This window comes from Dromiciops gliroides, chromosome 1 (genome assembly GCF_019393635.1).
Source record: "Dromiciops gliroides isolate mDroGli1 chromosome 1, mDroGli1.pri, whole genome shotgun sequence".
Classification (NCBI taxonomy): domain Eukaryota; kingdom Metazoa; phylum Chordata; class Mammalia; order Microbiotheria; family Microbiotheriidae; genus Dromiciops; species Dromiciops gliroides.
Window position 1 is genome coordinate 679,619,716 of NC_057861.1, and position 20,780 is coordinate 679,640,495.

The 20,780-nt window shown below is 43.5% G+C and overlaps 1 protein-coding gene across 1 annotated transcript in view; it reads right to left on the bottom strand.

Annotated features, from left to right (window-relative positions):
• The window catches only part of LOC122729916 (store-operated calcium entry regulator STIMATE), a 71,450-nt gene that overhangs the window by 14,655 nt on the left and 36,015 nt on the right, over positions 1-20,780 (bottom strand). Inside the window, exons 4-7 of the mRNA XM_043969056.1 lie at positions 18,716-18,837; positions 3,349-3,461; positions 2,180-2,257; positions 807-956 (exon numbers count right to left, since the gene is read on the bottom strand). Of these exons, the coding sequence (XP_043824991.1) occupies positions 807-956; positions 2,180-2,257; positions 3,349-3,461; positions 18,716-18,837 (463 nt within the window). The remainder of the gene's footprint in view (positions 1-806; positions 957-2,179; positions 2,258-3,348; positions 3,462-18,715; positions 18,838-20,780) is intronic.

Here is a 20,780-nt window from a genome sequence, read left to right on the forward strand (position 1 = left end):
GTTGCCTTCCCCACTGGCTAAAGAATACTGCTAGTTTTTAGCACATGGATTGTAATCCTTGAGTAATTGGGGAAGAAGGGGAGGGGCCAGTCCCATTAAGAGAAAAAAAGGGCTGCGAGCCTCCAAGCCTCCATTTTGTTGTTCGCTCAGCTAGAGAGTTGCCCTTCTCTCCAGAATGACAACAAATGAGCCTCTGACACGTGACCAACGCTGAGTTCCAGAAGTTATTGGAGTTCTATTTCTCACACCAGCTAGCTTGGAGAATGTACCAAAACAAGGCAAGGGAAAGGGGGAGCTTGTGGGGAGTCTGTTCTACTCATTCTGAATGTGTGAACCCAGTTATGGGGCTATACAGGACCAGTATATAACCCTGTTCATTCATTTGGACTTAGCAGTCTACTCATTGCTCAGACAAATGAGGTGCCCTAAGAATCTCTGATTAACTGAATCACACTAATCCCCTAGTAATACTTCCTCTTTGGAGCAGATTGGGATGGGGAGGGGAGTTGAGAGAAGGACAATGGAAAGAATAAGCAGATCTATTTCCAAATACTAGACAATTCTCTCTGGATTCTTGAGAAGAGACCAGTCCCTTTCCTCTCCATCTTAATTAGCAAGGCACCTGAGTTGCTAAGCCTGCGGCTGCATGGCTAGGAATGCTCTTGTGTTTCAGGAAATGCTGCTTACTCAGCAAGTCATTCTCAGGGAATGCATTAGGAAAAGAGAGAATGTGCCAGATGCCCCAAGCAAGTCCTGGAGCAATAATGCTGGACTTCTACCTACGGAGAATCAAAAATGCTACTTACTTCAGACTCTGACTCTTCATGGGATGCAGCCCGCCTGTATCGGACTTTGCTTCCATTTCTAGAGTCCAAGCTGGCTTCTTTTTCTTCTAGCTTGGCTTTTGTCTTCCCCTTTTTCATAAGGAAATTATCCACAACCCAAAACATGAATGCCTGTGGAAGGATGAAGGGCAAGGTTATGATTTGGCATCTGTCAGTCACTTAGAAACATGACATTTTCTGGGGCAGCTAGGTGGCACAGTAGATAAAGCATGGGTCCTAGATTCAGGAGGACCTGAGTTCAAATTCCACCCCAAACACTTGACACTTACTAGCTGTGTGACCCTGGGCAAGTCACTTACCCTTCATTGCCCCCCCCCAAAGTAGAAACATGACATTTTCATCACTACCAGATGCAAGCAATTTAAAAACTCCCTTCTTCAACTCTGTCAAATTTTTGTGAGAGACCATTTAGAACAATACAAGTCTAATGCTGGAAGAAACCTTGAGTCTAGTCTTTTTCATTTAAACACCTGAGGAAACTGAAGCTTGGATAGAAATGACAAGATCAGAGATTTAGAGCTGGGTGTGACCCTAGTGATCATCTACTCCAATCCCTTCATTTTACAGATAAGGAAACTGAGGCCCAGAGAGGTTGACCTGCCCAAGGTTACAGTCAATAAATGGCAGAGGCAGCATTTGAACTCAGGGGCTCTTGCTCTAAACCCAGAACTCTTTGAAGTGACTTGCTTCAGGTCACACAGGTAATAGACAGAGCCAAGTCTAGAACTCATGACCTTTGACTCCCAGTCTACAGTTTCTACTACTAGCCTAAAGCATCCTTGACCTCAGCCAGTTCTGGTACCTTTGTCCTAATTTAGTCTTCTGTTCATTCTAGATGCTTATTGTACTTCTTTTGATGGCTTCTAATTCCTGTTCCATGTTTGGTGCTTTAATCTCTCATATAGAGAATTTTGATGATGGTTTAGGTGAAATCTCAAAAACATGGGCCAGCAAGAAGAGACCCTATAGGAGGAAGGAATCTCAAGAATACTCTACTAGGAGCCTGTGCTACAGAATGAGGACTTTGGGTCAACATCACACAAAACCACCTGCGGCTGCCAGGACCACAGAGAAAGGCCACTGATGGGGCTCCATTCCCCACGTTTGACTTCTTGGGGGTGGGTGGCAGTGATAGAAATGTTACTTCAGCCCTCTGTGACAAGTATCCAGAGGCCCATTTAGACTTTTAGGGGTGGCACAGTGAGGACAGAGCAAGTCACAAGAGAAAGGTCTAGAGAATTATGAGGAAGATACTGTGCATAGTATTTCAAGCTTTCAACCCTGCACCTTTCAGGGAGGGGAGAAAAATGTGGAAAAAAGCTATCCATACTAACATTGACGAAGAAAGGGACTATCAGCATGACGATGGCCAGCTCCAGCTGGGGATTCTCAATAGGATTCAAAAGAGCTACCTGTGAAGAGAAGAGGGTCTGTTTTAGTGAGCAGAAAATCTGAACCCTAAGCTGAGGTGTGAAAGGGAGAAGGAAGCTAGCATGGCCCTGGCCCTACTGGCTTTCTCCCTGGTCACTGCCTTAGTCACTTGGTGAGCAGCAGAGTTGGCCTTTCTGAGCCAGGATCCATGTTTCTAGTGATCTTTGTGAAGAAAGTGACAAATGGGCCATCAGCAGCCTTCTGGAAGTTTAGCTCAGGCTTGTAAAGGAGAAGCAGGTGTGTCTGACACAGCACAGAGCTGATGGGAGGGAGTTACACAGGTCCTTCCTCAGAGGCCATCATCTTCATGTGATTCTTCTGGATTCTATCATTGTAACAAGTTCACAAATTTAGGGACTTAGGAGAGTGCTAAGGTTGGTGGTTCTGTCTCCTCTTTACAGGCTTAGCTAACCTCTTTTCAATGAGTGCCCAGACAGGCCAACCTGGAGGATGTGTCAGAAGATCTAGAACCTGCAGCTATGATGCCAATGATGTAATGAAGGCCAAGAACTAAGCCATCATTCCTACTGGCACATGGGGAAATAATGCTAATGCTTAGATACTTGCCCAGATTAGAGTATGGGCACAGATTCCCAAGAAAGAAACCATGCTGCTAGGCAGGACCAGGCTCCCATCTACTGAAAGTCACAGGATGGGGTCACTGTGCTAAATGTTAGATTCAGACATTCAATACTAAACTGTATACCAGGTTACAAATACCAAACCAGTCAAGCTACTTTAGAAAATAGTACACATCCAGAGGCCAAGAGTCTTAAAAAAATCTCGAAGGAAGAACTTCAGTAAGAGTAATACCTCCTCCCCTGATGCTATCAGGCACTGAGAAGGGTGTGCCCGGCCTGGACTGATGAGTCCACTGTTTGATCTGGCTGGATTTGGGGATACATCTAATGAGCTGGGGCAAGGAAACACTGAGACAAGTTTGAACCACAGAGGCGGTGGAGCCAGAGCAGCAGCAGGGTACTGCCCCAAAGCTTATCTTGTTCACAGACTTATTTCCCTTGGCCAATGATACTGTCAGGGAACCATCTAAGACAGGAAGAAAGATGCAAACCTTTTTCCACTGAGGTATTAGGAGGACGATGATGATGATGGTTTTCTCAAACATCATGATCACGATGTACAGAGCACACTGCCCAACCCAGGCACAACACTGCAGTGGGTCTCCTGCAAATACAATGGCAGATACTAAATAGACACTAAGGGCACTCCCCCCAAGAACAGGAAGAAGTGTCCAAGCAAAACCAATTCCCAGTTCCTCTCATCTCCCTTCCCCATGCTCACTTCTCTCTTAGTCCTCTCCTCCCACTACCTCCTAACTAAAATCCTACACAGTACAAGAGTCCCACATGACAGATTCCAATGTGACAATGAAATAGTAAAATCTGTTGGGAACTGTCACTAACAAACAGATCCTAGTGATTCAGATATGAAGGCTCAGAGATTTCCTAATCTGAAGCCTAAAATGGCTTTCTTCTTTCATCTTTTCTGGAGGGGTTTCCAAAGTGCTTCAGGTTGGCACTCTGGAAAAGTAGATTTGTTTTACTTGGTTGCACATTAATGAATAGCCTGGAATCAGAAACCATAAGATTATCATTTTCACCCATTGTTGGTTGACTTTTCCAAGCCACTATCAATCCTAACATCTGTAACCAACTCACCCTTTTTCTGAATCCTAAAAGAAGCTATTAGGCACTGGGCAATACTCGGTCCCACACCTTTCAACAGAAATCAGAACCTCCCAGGCTTAGACTTGGCTCCTCAACAGAGGTTCCAAGTAAAAGGTAGTGACTAGAAAGGAAGATTCAAAGGGAGAAGAGAGAAACTCTCAAGGCAAGGAAAAGAGAAAAGTACACCAATTTGGCCCTGGCCTTTCCTACTTAATCAGGGAAGAGGGAAGGGAAAGAGTAAGGGAATTAGGGAAGGAGGGAAGGAAGAGGGAAGGAGAAAGAAAAAGAGCAAAGGAGGGAAGGAGGAAAGAAAGGAAGGAGGGAGGGATTTATTAAGTGCCTACGATATGCCAGGCACAGAGTTAGGTGCTTTATAAATGTTATCTCAGAGGAACTAGACTGGTACTGGAGCCCTATTCACTGAATAAGTGACTCCTAAATAGCTGAATTCCAGAAGACAAGGATTATAGAGAATATCAACGAAGATCCTAAGCTTCAAATAGAGCACAGGAAATAGGCTCTTTGCAGTGCTCAGAATCCCCTGAAGAACAAATGGCAGGCACCTGTCTGACTGTCTTTGAAGCACTGGCATCGTTGTGCCTAGGACAGCTGGCCTTGTAGACAATACCTGAGCCATGCTCTCTGGGCAGCTTAGTCCTAGAGGCAGGAGCCTCAGAGACTTCAGACAGACTTAGGCAAGGCTTCAGCTTAAGAAGCAGCAAAAGTAGACAACTTGCTCTGGGGACCAAGCTTTGAGAATGAAAACTTGGCTATAACAAGAGAATGACAGTCTGATCACATGATTCCACTATTTATAAAGCAGTCTCTTTGTGGGCATTTGTGCAATAGGTCCCCTTCGCTGCTAGACAGAACCTGCCAAGCATACAGAGCAGAAATGCAAGTGAATGCCTTTATATAGCTATAATGGCTAAGAGACCAAGACCATTCCCTTTTCTGGAAAGCCTTAAAAGATATGTGATTGATATGCTCAAATTCAGTAATTTTCCATCCTTAGGTTTTCTGTCTACTTTAATAAAAAGGACAATGGACATTTTGGCCTAAAATAATGACAACAGCATAATGCCTGCTGGTGCTTTTTTTAGACAGACTTTTGTAATCCTTATATAATCCTTGGCCCATTTCAGAAAAAGTCAATGAAACTATCATCAAAGAAGCTTGTTGAAGGCCACAAAGTAAGACTCCCGACACTCAGGCACACAGAACTATGAGGAAAGCTCCCTGAATCTCAATGGGTCTGTTTTTAATCAATAGACAAGTACAAAAATTTATTTCATACCAAAAGAAAAAACAAATCATACTTGCTTAAAGTTTCCTTCCTCCATTCTCTATTTCCAAGTAGCTGACCATGGTGGAAATGACTTCCTTGGCTTCATGACAGAAATACCCATAAGACAGCCAAGCCACAGTCTTGTAGGACATTTTAAGGACAACACCTGTCACAATGGGGCAAAACCTGTAAGCCGGAGAACAAAGTGAACACTTCTTGACTCTGATTTTACTGAAGTGGCCTCAGGATCACAAAAACTGAACTCCCCACAGTCTTCAGATAACACTGCAGGCAATGCCCATTTACATCCTGCCATCGTAGACCCAGAAGGCAAACCTGGTTTCTTCTCAGTTCTGGGAGAGTAAATACAGAAGGGCATGTAGTGGTAAGAGTACAGGGAGTCAGCCACCCAAGTTGAAGTCTTGGGTCTGTCACTTGAAATGCTGTGGAGCCTTAGGCAGTAAGAGCTCACATGTACCAAGACTCTGGGAGGTAGGTACAACCTGTTACTGTCACCATTTTGTAGGAGATGAAATCTCAGAGAGGTTAAGTGATTTGGTCCAGGGTGACACAGAACATGTATACTTTGAGGTGTAAGCGGCTAAAATTCTTAGCTAGTTTGTCTAAAATATCTAATGAGTGGTTGCCAATAAATTATAAGCTTTAGCAAGAGTTAGACTTTTAAGCATTTATTAAGAAAAATAAGAATTTGGTGAAGAGAGAGAGAGAAAAGCCTAGATTTGGCTATCTCAGGGAGCCAATGTCTCCAGCTCCTCTCCCCCCTGAGTGAATGAGAGAGCAAGCCTCGCCTCTTTTGTAGACAGTACCCACAAGCAAACATCACTTCCTGATGCCAAGGAAAACTGCATGGCTTGCCCTCAGATGCCTTCTCCTCATGGTGGAGCTTTCCTACAGTAACTCCCCAGCAGGTGGCGTCACTCCAATCGTTACAGAGGTAAGATTTGAACCCAAGTCTTCCTCACTTCAAGTCCAGGGCTCTATAAATACTACTATACTCTCTCTCCAGTGACAACCTCAACTTTCTCATCTGTAAGAGGACAATAAAAATACTTGCCTGGCCTTTGGCTATTGGGAAGATCAAAGGAAGTAATAAACATGTTTTATAAATGATCAGAGATTATTGCAGTCGATGATGACAATGATGGTGATAAAATCATAAACTTTCAAAGAGCAGGCAAAGGAAGACCCTTAGTTAAACTATGGGAGCAGCAACCAGCCCTGCAGAACCTGTGAATCCAGAGTCAGGATGGAGGTGCTGGCAGATGTCACCTGGAAGCCCTGTCTGGCCAAGCAGTGGTGGGGCAAAACTGAAGCTCAGTGCTAGGTCCTGGGGCAGGACTCAGTCCTAGTGTCCATTCACACCCTTTGGGAAGAACGGATGTCCTGGGCCCTGAAATGATACTGCTGTTTAGAGGTTTCTGTTTCAGAAGGGTGGGATAAGCCTGATTCACCAACTCACTCACTTCCTTTTCAAATGGTATAATAGAGTCAACAACAATTATATGCCAGTTGAAGAAGTTACTTGTTGATTATTTAGCCTGAGGCTCTTTCCCAGTAAGATCCAAATCCAGCCTGTCCAACAGAGCCCCTCACAAAGTCTTTCCTGACAGCCTCAGGCTACAGAGGCCTCTTCTTTTGATCTTTTCTAGCCCCTACTGTAACCTGCATTTGAAATTTACTAACACCCTGCCAGACACTGTGAATTATCCTTTTATTCATACAGTCCCTATCTAATCCGATGTAAATACACCAAGACAGAGACATTGTCTCATAAACCATCTTACAAACAAACTTGTATAATACAATTTGTATACATACAATTTTCAAACCCTGTTGCACAACCAGCCTCTCATCCCATGCTGAAAGCTACCCATGAGGAAGGGATTCTTTTTCCTATTCTATGGATGAGGAGTACAAGAGAGGCTGCATGACCCAAGAATACATAGTAAGCATCAGAAGTAGGCCTCTATCCAGATCTTTACTCTTGGTCCAGAGCTCTAACACTACTCACAAATCTAAAGACCCTTCCAGCTCAACATTCTATGGTCATGTTGTCTCTAACTTCTATCCCTACAGCCCTGAGCATGAAACCTTACACAAAGTAGTCACTCACGTTAACCAACTGACTGGCTGATAGAGCATGAAGTTTTGCTTGGGCTGGATGCCCACATCCCACTACCAGAAGGAAATCTACATCCTTTCCAGAAGTCCTGGTGACACTCACCTCTGAGATGAAACTGAAATGTTTTCTAACAATTGTATCCCTCAGAAGGGAGATCCCATCTGTCATCTAGTAAGAATAGGTGAATAGGCTAGTCTTGGCTACAGCTGTGCTGGAAAAGGACAGCCAGCTAGTTACATAAGCTCAGCTGGGATATAATGAACACAGTGAACAGTGCTTGGAAACCTGCTCTGTGACCCTGAAGGACAATAACTTATGTACATGCAGGTGGGGAGGCAAGAGCCAGCCTGTGACCCACTGAGGTGCTGTCTGAAGGTACTATGACTAGGACAAGCATAGGGCTTTAGAGTTTACAGTGAGCTTTCACTTCCAGTATCTCACTGGATCCTCAACACTTTCATGAATGAAGCCAAATAGGAGTACCCATTCTACGGAGAAGACCATAAAGCTCAGGAAGACGACTGAACCTTTCCAAGATCAAATTACTAGTTAGTCATGGAGCCAGGGTTTCTGACTTCCGCTGTTATTCCTACCACACCATACTGCTGCTTCTGTCCCAAGGGCCTTAGCAAGAGGAAGGCTGAAAGGGCAAACTCGGGGGTGTGCCTTTCCTGACGGATCAAACAGGTCAGGCATCCCTACCCTATCTTACCCTGCCAGCCTCATCCCTTCATGTTTCCCCACTAAAATGTGAGATGCAGATGAGGAGCAGGGCCTCTGCCTAGCCAAAGTACCAGTACTGGAATAGCAGAGAGAAAGCCTGGTGCCCTGGAATGAATGGTGAGGTGCTCATGCTCCCCAGCCCCAACCAAGATCACCTTGAATACACTGACTTCCTGAATCCCAGGGCTCCTGACAAAGGCTGTCTAACCAAGGAGTTTCGAAGTAATCATGTATAAATGGACAGTCTTTCTCTTAACTGGAGAAAGAACAGATTAAAAAGAGAAAGGACAAATAACTAAGCACAGCATTTGCTCTGCTTCTCTGGACTGAAGCAGGACACAAGTTTACAATGTTATGACTCAGGCCATGGTTACAAGAGAAAAGGCCTATGGGGAGATGGGTCACCAGGGTCATTTTCCCAAACCTTGCTTTTTTAAAAGCAAACTTACTGACTTTTTTTTCCCAAGGACACAAAAGGATTGGCAAACAGGCCATTAGAGTACAACTTTTTTACGTAACACGAAAAAATTGAAGCCAAACAGGAAGGAGAAGCTTGGGACAGGAGAGGGCTATGGGGTGGTTCATTCCAGTTGCAGAAAGGGCAGGTTTTTCATAGTAATCAAGGACACCTTGGTTTTCTTAACCTGACACATTCCAGGGTCATCAATCCTACTTAGAAAAGAACAGGAAAGAAATGAGAGGGAATGTTAACACACTAGACAAAAGTCAAGATTCAAAAAAATCTCAATAGGCTAAAACACTATAACACCAACTCTACTAAAACAAAACATAACAAGGATAAATTGAAAGCATTTTTCTTGTGTTTATTCAAACATGGGGGAGAGGTGACTAGTTAAGAGTTTTTGTCTGAAAATTACCTGAGACCTTTAGTGTATTTCAAGCTCAGTAAAAACAAGATTGGGCAGCCAAGTAAGCTAATCCAATCTTAGAGACAGAGCTTCTCCACACTGGGAATAGTGCCCCTCCTCACCTGCAGCTCCCTTCAAGGCTCAGCTCAAGTGCCCCTTCTGCACCCTGTCCACCCAAATCACTTTATCTATACAGCCTGTATTTAGTTCTCAGTGAACATATTCTGTTCTCCTTCTCCCAGTAGAATATAAGTTCTTAGGGACAGGACTCTGGGCATTTGTATCCCCAGTGCCTGGCTTCATAAAGGCTTGTGATTGGTTAAGAAGGTTACAGTACTGCTGTACACAGTTTAGTTCTAGACACCACATTTTGGAAAGAGCACTGATAAGCAGAAGAGTGTCCAGAAGACAGTAACTAGGATGGGAGGAGCTTTGAGTTCATGCTAAATGAAGATTAAGTGAAGGATATGGTGATATTTAGCCTGGAGAAGAGAAAAATTAAGGCTTGATATAAGGAAACCTTCCTAACAATTAGTTTATCCAGGGGACTGGGCTGTCTTAAGAAGTGGTGGGGGGTGGGGGAGCAGCTAGGTGGTGCAGTGGATAGAGCACCAGCCCTGGAGTCAGGGAGGACCTGAGTTCAAATCCAGCCTCAGATGCTTAACACTTACTAGCTGTGTGACCCTGGGCAAGTCACTTAACCTCAATTGCGGAGGAGGAGGAGGAGGAGGAGGAGGAGGAGGAGGAGGAGGAGGAGGAGGAGGAGGAGGAGGAGGAGGAAGGAGGAGGAGGAGGAGGAGGAGGAGGAAGGAGGAGGAGGAGGAGGAGGAGAAGGAGGAGGAGGAGGAAGGAGGAGGAGGAGGAAGAAGAAGAAGAAGAAGAAGAAGAAGAAGAAGAAGAAGAAGAAGTGGTGGGTCATTCACTTCCCCATCCCCCCACCCCTACTGAAGTCTTTCAAGCAAAGATCAGGATGAGCACTCTTTGGGTATGCTGTAGAGACTGTTGTTTGGGCATAGGATGGACTGGATGGCTACTGAAGTTCTGTTACTTAAGGTAATCTGTTCAAACCTACTGTAGAGTGGCCTTGCCTATCTCTTCAGTGAAGGCTCTTGAGAGAATTGTGGAAACCATTTGAATGATTCTGACCTGCCAGGAGTGCAGATACTCCATCTTGATTTGCTTATGGTAACAAGCCCAAAGTTCCTCCCCTCATACCAATTCTATCATGTAAATTAACTTGGAGCCTGTAAGGTGGGAGACCACCAATGGCTCTGTGACATTCTAGGATAGATGTGAATGGTTGACCTAGCAATCCCATAGAAGAAACAGCAGCAGCAAAAGGAAGAAAACACAAACTATAGCCTACTTCCTCCTCATCTAAAATGTATTTAGGTATATAATGAAAATAAATCAACCATTGCATGAGAGTCAGGCTCCATGCCCACATTCATTCTGATCATCAAAGAGGAAGAAGTTCTGGTGTACTGAACAACTTGAAAAAAAAAAAAAAAGAAAAAGTCCCCTATATGGAAGCAACTGATATCTGCAAAGCAAAAACAGCAGAACTGTAGTCACAAATAAGTATCTTCATTGAGTGCAGTTAAGGGGTAACTGAAGGGCTGCCTGGCAGAGCAGAACAAGGACCCAATGAGAAGGCAGGAAGCAGCCGTCCTACTTCCTGAGCTGGGTTATCTGGATAAAATCAGCACATCACTGACTTTGGGAAGGGGCTACAAGCTATTTTTCAGATCCAAGGTGGTATCTGGGCTTCTTACCACAGGGAAGCCTTCTTCAAGGCGAACAGCAGGAATAGTATTTCTATTTGCAAACATTTCAAGTAGATGACTCATAAAGCATCAAGTAATGGGACTAAGAAAGTACGTTCTCTCAGCTCAGCTAACAGCAACACATGACTGCAGCTTCTAGAAATACACAAACAACTCTGGGCCAGAGCTTATAGATCAGCTCTTTTAAAAAAATGTACACATGGACTCTGGGGGAAAAATGCCACTGCCTTTTGAGTCCCTGGCTGGCCAAAGTAGGCTTGAGCTTGGGCCTAGAGCCACAAGGCTGTCTTAGGAATCTGATGAGGAACAGGCAAAGAGAACCTAGAAATCTTGCTGCATGCCTTTCTTCTTAGCTGGTGTTCCTCCTCCAGCAAACACTTAATTAGTTCAGCTCTTCCTGATAAGGAGAGCTTTCCTGTAATGTCAATAGAAGAAAGGGGCCCATTTTCTATCAGGAGAAAAGTTCTCCTGTGCCTGGCAGGAAAAGCTCCTCAGGCCATGCCAGCTGAGGGCAGCAGGGATGCCTTACATTGAGGCATTCATGTATGCAATTGTTTCTTATACAGCATTACTCTGGAAGAAAAACTAAAATCCATCCCATTCTGGCTCAGTACCAATTAGCTCCATACATCTGCCTCTATCTGCTTTTATGGTCTTTGACTGTCTCTATGACACTTTGTATCTTTCCAACAACCCTTCTTGGGGGCAGCTAGGTGGCACAGTGGATAGAGCACTGGCCCTGGATTCAGGAGTACCTGAGTTCAAATCCGGCCTCAGACACTTGACATTTACTAGCTGTGTGACCCTGGGTAAGTCACTTAACCCCCATTGCCCTGCAAAAACCAAAAAAAAACCCAACAAACCAAAAAACCCAACAACCTTTCTCATAATCTACCCAATACAATTATAATCAACATTCACTGAAACATGAAGTACTTACTGTGTGCAAGGCAATGTACTAGGTGCTAGGAGAAATAGAAACTTCAGGGAAGCCGTGGTCTCTACCTTCAAAGAACTTACTAGTTGAGGGGAAAAGACCCACAAAGACAGCTATGGTACACAACTGCAAAACCATGGAAGGCACCACAGAAGGGATAGCATTTGAAGTAGGCTTTAAAGGACAGGTAGGAATATAATAGGCAAACAGGTGGAGAGGAAGACATTTTGGTGATAAGTAACAGTGGAGAAGGGAAAAGTTACAGTGGGACACTAAATGCCAGAGGACCTGGAAGGTAAAAGGAAACCATAAAAGATTTTTGCGCAGAGAAATGGACAACCAGATCTATACAGGAGAAATATTCCAGAAGCAAAGGGGAAGAGGGTGCAGACAGGAAGACTTGTTAGGAGGTTACTGCAACAATCCAGGTGACTAACAGTGAGAATCTATGCTATGAGGGCAGTGTCAGTGGGAAGAAAGGAGATGACAAATGGCAGTCATGTTAATGAGGTTCAATCAACAACTTTTTGAGTTGTGGGAGTGAAGAGGTGAGTTGAAAACCAAAATCTTGAACACAGCAGGTAAATGGTAGTGTCACAGACAGACAACAATGAAGTCCAAAAGAAGAACAGGTTTAGCAGAAAAATTATCAACTTGGTTTTAGACATGCTGAATCTGAAGTACTGGCGGGATATCTTGGTGTAGACATCCTGTAGATACTTCCAGATACAGATGTCATTCAGAAGATGACAGGGTAAAGCAGGAGACGAAGATTTGGAAGTCTGCTAGTTGAGGCCATGGCAACAAATGGGATCACCAAAGGAGTGAGTGTAGAGAAAGCATTCTAAGGAACCCACACATTAGGAGCTTGGGAAGAAAGGAAGAAGACAAAGAAAACAGAAAAGGAAGAATGTAAAATGTAGGAGAAGAATCAGGAGAATGGGCTATTTTTGAAACCAAGGGAGGAGAAAAGTACTTTGTAGGAATATCAAAAGCTGCAGAAGGGCAAAGGCTGTAGACTGCACAAAGAACACGAGATCTGGTGATGGAGGTGGGGTGAGAGGTTGGAGAGGCAACAGGTGGTCTCTGAGAAAACTGGTACAGGTGAATAGTGCAGTCAAAGGTGCAGATAACATTTTCTAGGAAGATCAGTAGCAAAGGGAGAGCCAGAAGTGGGATAGTACTACCCACAAACATGTCCATGTCTTCCCTATTCTCAAAAAATTTCTCCTTGACCCACCCATCTCTGCTGTCATCCTATATCTCTTTTCTCCCTTTTGTGGCTAAACACCTTAAGAACGCTGTCTACAACTGATGCACTGTTTCCTTTCTATTCATTCTCAACTCTGCCGTCTGACTTCTGATCTCTCTGGATTCTACTCTCCAAAGTTACTAATAATCTCTTAAATGGCCTATCTAATGGCTTTTTTCTCAATCCTCATTCTTCTTGACCTTTGTGACCTCTGACACTGTCAATCCCCCTCTCCTCCTTGTCACTGTCTTCTCTCTAGGCTTTCATGATATCATTCTCTCTGAGTTCCCCTGCTCCATAACCTTCCCCTGTTGGGCCATTCCTCCTCAGCTTCCTTTGCTGGATCTACATCTAGGTCAAGCCCATCACTATGGTGTCTCCAAAGGCTCTGTCCTGGGCCCCCTTCTCCCTCTATATGACTTCACTTGGAGATCTCATCAGCTCCCATGGATTTAACTATCATCTATCTCCATGCAGATGATTCTCAGAGTTACTTGTCTAAGCCTAACCTCTGGTCTCACATCTCCAATACACTACTGGCTGCCTATCAGGCACCTCAAAGTAGATGCCCTATAGACATCTTAAGCTCAACACATCGAAAAATGAACTCCTTATCTTCCCCCACAAATTCTCCTCTCTTCTAAACTTCCCTATTATTGATGAGGGCACCCCCACCCCCACTCATCAGGGCTCACTTTATTAAGAAAATTCAAGGTTATCCATTAAAAGCTCTCTCCATCTCTCCCAGTCCATATTTCAAAACCCTTCTACAGCTTCACCCATCCTCTTTACTCCCCTCCACCTGTGCCCCTCAACTCATTCCCCTCCAGCAACTTGCCTCTTCATTTCCCCTCTTTCATCTTCAATCTTTCCCTGTCTATTGCTCTTCCAGTCTACCCCTACCCTCAAAAAAATTTCCACTGATCCTGTCATCCCTTCAGAAAAAGAAAAATCTCTAAACCTTTTCTCCTTTTCACTGCCAAATTCTAAGAATTCTTTATACTTAATGCCTCCTGACCTCCCTTTCCCTACCGACTGCTCCCTTGCCCCACTTCTTTGAAACTGCTCTCTCCAAAGCTACCAATGATTCAGAACTAATGGGCTATTCAGACTCAAAGAGTAGCTATGAATGGCTGAATGTTAATGTGGCAGGAGGTCTTTAGCAGAGCACTTCAAAGAGTAAACATTTATTAAGTGCTTACTATGTGCCAGTTATGTGCTTGGCTTTGTGCTGTTTAACATTTTCATTAATAATTATTATTTTTTTAAATGGGACAATGAGGGTTAAGTGACTTGCCCAGGGTCACACAGCTAGTTAAGTGTCAAACGTCTGAGGCTGGATTTGAACTCAGGTCCTCCTGAATCCAGGGCCAGTGCTTTATCCACAGCACCACCTAGCTGCCCCCATTAATCATTTAAATAAAGGTAGAGATGCAATTCTCATCAAATTTGCAAATAATACAAGGTTAGCAGGTACCTGTCAAGATCCAAATAGATTTTGACAGGCAAGAGCATTGTATTGAATACCTTAAAATCAAAAATCATTGAGGATAAAGGTAAATCTTATACTTGTGTACATAAAATCAATTTCACAAGTAAAAGATGGGGAAGGCATGGTTAGACAGCTGTTTATCTGAAAAAGATCTGGGGGTTTTAGTGGACTGCAAACTCAAGAAGTCAGGACTATGATACAGTGGTTCCCAAAAATCTAGTATGATTAGACCAGCATAGGTACCAAGAATAAGGAGTAGATGGTCTCCTCTATTATTTCATTAAATAATTAATGAAGGGGCGGCTAGGTGGCGCAGTGGATAAAGCACCGGCCCTGGATTCAGGAGGACCTGAGTTCAAATCCAGCCTCAGGCACTTGATACTTACTAGCTGTGTGACCCTGGGCAAGTCACTTAACCCCCATTGGCCTGCAAAAAAACCCAAACCAAACCAAAATAAAACCAAAATAATTAATGAAAATGTTAAACAGCACAGAGCCAAGCACAAAACTGGCACACAGTACTGTGCCCTTGTCAGTCTTCATCTGGAGTCTTTTGTCAAGTTCCGGGCCCTACAGTTTAAGGAGGACATGCATAAATTGGATAGTGTCCAGAGGAAGGCAATCAGAATGGTGTAGTTTATGTCATACAAGGGTAGACTGAAGAAATTAGGCATGTTTTATAAAGCTTGAAGAAAAAATGATGGGAAGGTGGTGAGGGAAGAAGATGATATAATAGCTGGTTTGCTGCCCTATGGAAAAATGATTAGTTTGCTTTCTTTGGCACAAAAGGGCAGAGTCAGAAGTAATGGGTTAACGTTGCAAAGAAGTAAATTTAGATGGAAAGCCAGGAAACACTTCCTAACAATCAGTTATCCAAAAGTTGAATTTGCTGCTTTGAGAAGTATTGAGCTCCTTGTCCTTTGAGGTCTCTAAGCACATGCTGGATGACCATTGGTCAGGATTCTTTTTGTGTAGGGCTTGACCTACATGGATTCTGAGATCCCTTCCAGCTCTGAAATTCTGCAATTTACAGGTAAATCCAGTGATATTTTCTCAGTCCTCTGTCTCCTTCACCTCCAGTCACAGTTTTGATACTACTGATTACAGCCTCCTCTGGAACACTCCCAGTTCCCAGGACACCCATTTCTTCTCTACTAGCTTTCCTGTCTACCTGGCTATTCCTTCTCAGTCTACTTTGCTGGATCATCACTTGACTCCTGTCTCTTAACTGTGGTTGTCTCTTAGGGCTTTCTTCTTTATACATAATCTTTTTATTGGTGATCTTAAATGCTCTAAGCACCATCTCTGCATAGATGACTACTAGATTTATATATTCAGCCCTAATATTTTCTTGAACTCATCAATAATAATAATAATAGGGGCAGCTGGGTGGCACAGTGGATAGAACACTGGCCCTGGAGTCAGGAGTACCTGAGTTCAAATCCGGCCTCAGACACTTAACACTTACTAGCTGTGTGACCCTGGGCAAGTCACTTAACCCCAATTGCCTCACTAAAAAAAAAAAATAATAATAAAATCGCTAGCCTATATATACATCACTTTAAGGTTTGCAAAATTATTTACATATATTATCTCATCTGATCCTCACAATTACCCTGTGAGGTAGTTGCTATAATTATCTCCATCTTACAGATGATGAAATTGAGGCTGAAACAGGTGAAGTTAACTTGGGCCTTCCTGACTTGAAGTCTACCATTCCATCCACTGACCCACTGAGCTGTTCGTCCAGTACCTGCTAGACACCTCAAACTTAAAATGTTAAAAACAGCATCTTCCCTCTTAGGCCTATTTGTCTTCCAAATTTCCTCAGCTTCCCAATTGGTCTTCCTGATTGTGGTTTCCTGCTTCTCCAAACCATCTTCCATACAGCTGCCAAAATTATCTTCCTAAGGTGAAGGTCTGATCATGTCACTTAATCATAGGAAATCTTTAACAGTGGCTCTCTGTTGCCTATAGGATAACATACAAACTCTTCCTTCTAGCCACAATGGACTATGTATTCCTTGAACTCTCCTCTCCCTCTTCTTGTGCATTTATAGAAGTCAGCACCCCGCGCCTCCCCTCCACTACTCCCAATCCCTTCAATACCTAAACTGGTATCCTCTCTTCCTCTCGATATCCTGCTGTTCTCTCAGCTCAGACACCAACTCCACCAAGACTTCCCTGACCCAACCAGTTGTCAGCGTTCTCACCTCCTGTTTTCTTCATGTACATGTATACTTTGTGCACATAGGTGGTATATATTTCCCATGAGTATGTGAGTTCCTTGTGGGAAGATTTCCCATTTTGTCCTGGCGCCTATTGCCCAGAGCCCAGGACCTAGCAAAGAGGAGGTGCTAAGACAATGTTCTTAACTGAAAAGGAGAAGATGTGACTGTGGTACCTAAGTACGGGTGGTATAACTGCATGGATTGTCTCGTTTGGCACAGTTCCAGAAAGCAGAATGAGGAGAAATGGGTGGACTTGTGGAGTCCTCTCACCTCTTCTTAGCCAGATGCTCTCCTACTCAATAAGCTCCCTGCCGCCTCCAGGATCCAATACAAGTCCTCTCTAACTCCAGCTCCCACTCAGCGCTCTCCATACGCTCTCTATCCAGCCCACACAGGCTCCTTGCTGTTGCTCACAAATGACACTCCACCTTTCACAGCCTGTTCCTCATCTCTTGGAGGCACCCCTCCTCACCTCTGCTTCTCAGAGCCCCTTGCCTCCTTCAGTAGCCCCTCCTTTTCTCATTCTTCCAGACACGAGTGAAATCAGCTTGTATTTACTGGGTATATCTTTTTTATATAAAGGCAGAAAAGAGATAACAAGACCTGGGTTCAAGTTCCATTTCTGACACACATTTGACTGGGCAATCCCGGGCAGGTTGTTTCACCTCTGAGCGTTCCCAGGAAGCTTTCTAAGACTATTAAGTTGCAGACGAGTTGCTTCAGAAGGAGGGAATTTCCTCCTACACCAGTGAAATCACAGGTCTAGAACCTATAGCCTCCCCCATTACATTTTTGTATATACTTATATGTATACATGTTATTTTCCTTGATAAAATATTAAATGTTCGAGGGCAGTAATTGTTTCATTTTTGTCTTTGTATCCCCAGTAACTATCTAAGGGTCTGTCATAGAGTAGGTACCTAATAAATGTATGTTGATTAATTAATTGATTGCTCAATGTTAAGGAAAAACTTCCTAGCAATTACAGGTTTCCAAAAGGGAAAGTGTTGCTTCATGAGGTAACAGGTTCCCTCTCTGGATGAGGTATGATTATCAGTTGTTCAGAATCTCATAAAGGAGATTCTGGTTCAGGTATAAACTGAACTGGATGACCTCTGCGGTCCCTCCCCACCCTGAGATTCTGTGGATTTGAAGGAACTGTTGTTCAGAATGGGAGGTAGTGATGTTGTTGGGAACAAGAGAAGAGAATAAAAGGTCAGGAATAGTTGATACAGGAAATAATTTTTAAAATATTGATCATAGCATAAAAGGACTGGTCGGCCAACAATGTGGAGAAGCTGAGAGGTTATGCGAGGACCCTTCCCACTCTAAGTCTATAGTGTAATGAACCTATGCACCATGACTGTAATGGCCAGAGGAGGGAGCAAGTCCACCCTCCTAGGGCAGGTCCCCACTTTGCCCCTGGCCTCTCTAGCACTGCTTAAGTTAGCAAACTGAGCAGCCCCAGATCATCAGTACAGATAGACGGAATTCTGCCATCTGCCGATACCACCTAAACCTAACAGAAATTTGGGCACAGAAAACAACATAAACCAGGGAGGAAACAGTAGAATGGGAGTAGTTCTAGCTCTGCTTCCAATTATGTGACCACGAGTTAGTCTCTTCATTTCTCTATTCTTTTATTTGGCCTGAGTCCCTCCCTGAGTCATGAGGATTCTGTGGAGATCTGACTACCTTCTTTACTAACATCAGAATATTTCATACAGAGTATAGTTTATAGGCCACACTCCTCACCCTGCCATACAAATGGCTCACTGAGCTAGCAACATTCCACAAAAATGACATTTTACTAGCTTAGAGGCAGAACAATCAAGCCAGGTATTATCTATATCAAATGCTAAGCTGTACCAATCAGCTTCTTATCTCTTCTCTGAAATGAGACTTGGCCTTGCTAATCAGCAAAGAGCTATGAATTTAATTCATTCAAGTCAATCTCCCTGCACCAGTACAGTAGCAGAAGGGGTATGTGTTGTGCACGTGCATGTTTGGTTGTTGTTGTTGTTTTTACCATATTCGCCAAATCGAAGGGACTCCCATTGTTGCCACTCCACCAGAACACTGACGGCTCGAACACCTATGTAGATTAGCAGCATCCCCAGTGTGGCATCAAGGAGGAAGTTGATAAGATACCTAAAGGAAAAGGTGTGCATAGGCATAGTCAGGAAAAGCAGAAGCATCAGCTTCTCTAGTTCAGACAAAGGCACCCTCATTTACAGGACATCATGCTTCCAGAAAGTGCTATATCACAGAGCAGTGATGGCCAATTTAAATATACTGCCTTGAAGAAAGGCAAATAGTTTAAGCATCTCTGTAGGCTGCTATGTTTGGGGTGCTTATTTGTAAGTTGTGTTATTATTTTCATAAGGCATTATGACCATATCCAATTTTAAAGATAACCCAGCAGCATACCCCAATTCTTCCCCAACAAGTACACTGAGGGGGTGATTATTTGTATTTTAAAAGGATTCTTCAACTTATGAAAGGATTCACTTATATCCCCTTCCTTTAAATATGCTTACCCTGGTGAATTAAGGTATTGGTTTACAGGTACTATTAACGTCTTTTGGATTGAATTAGATTGGGAAGAAGGGCAGAGAAAGGATAAAAATAATTTATAAAGCTGAAGTTGAATGACTATATCAACCAAGAGGTGATTCAATAGACATTAAAAACTATTTAGAAATGAGGACAGAGGGACAGCTAGGTGGCGCAGTGGAGAAAGCACCGGCCCGGGAGTCAGGAGTACCTGAGTTCAAATCTGATCTCAGACACTTAACACTTACTAGCTCTGTGACCCTGGGCAAGTCATTTAACCCCAAATGCCTCACTAAAAACAAAACAAAACAGAAAGAAATAACAGAAATTAATGGGAAAAAAAAGGAAAAAAATTAATGGAAAAAAAGGGATTTGGTTTACAAATATTAGTTCATTTGACACATATTTGCTGAGCAATGTCTCTGTACAAGGTACCATACTAGCTTTTCAGGAAAATGGGGACGGGAACCATACAAAGCAAGGCATATCCATATTCTCTATCCTCAAGTGTAGGAGGTAAAGATAAGTGTCACATCCTCAATTTGATCTTTTTCAATCTGTTTCTGTCTGGTTGCCATTACACCGCCAAGGAACTCTAATTTCATCCTTCTGAAACCTCAAGTGAACAATCTCCTTGCCTTCTCCCTTTGTCCAGTGCTGTCATCTCCTGATGACATCTGCCTGAAAAGGAGAAGGAAAGCAACAAGAAGAAGCAGTGCTCCACCTGCTGGAAACACCCTCAGTAAAGAAGATATGCTCCCATGCAGATCTTTGGAGGCTTTTTAAATGGTCAATCAGAGCATTTCCAAAGTGGCACAGTGGAAAGAGAACTGAGAGCTCCTATGTCTTCATTCACTTATACTCCTAGCCCAAACTCTTAACTTTAAAGACAAGGAAACTGAGGCCCAGAATAGGTGTATAAATCATGTAAGAGGTCAGCAGTAGGAGCTGGGAGACACAGGAAGGTTGTGTGTAAGAGGTGACATGTGAGCTAAGCTTCCAGGGAAGCTGGAGGATTCTAAGAGACAAAATAGGAATACGGTGGTTGGGGGGAGGGGAAAAACAGTTGCTTTGCCCACCCACTTGTCTTTCCCCCCAAAATCACAAGAGGTCACTCTTGGATCACGGATGAAAAGAAACAGCAGTTGGTTTCCATCATCATAACGTACAATTACAGAATATCAAAACCTAAAGGGACCCTTAGAGAGCACCTAGAGCAAAGCTTCTTAAACTGTGGGTCATGACCCCATGGCGGGTAGTGTAACTGACTGGGGGTGGTGAAAACTGACAACAGTAACAGGTTATGTGTACCTATTTATATCCCTATATACCAGGGGTCACGTCAAAATTTCTCAGCCAAAAAGGGGTCACCAGTGGAAAAAGTTTAAGAAGCCCTGGTATAAAAAACTTTTTCAAGAAACCTGATAGCAAAGGGGATAGAGAAGAGACCCTAAATTAGGCCCTTATCACCTCTTTCTTAGACTACCACAACAGCCTCCAAATCGATCTTCCAGCCTCTCACTTCTCTAATCCATGCT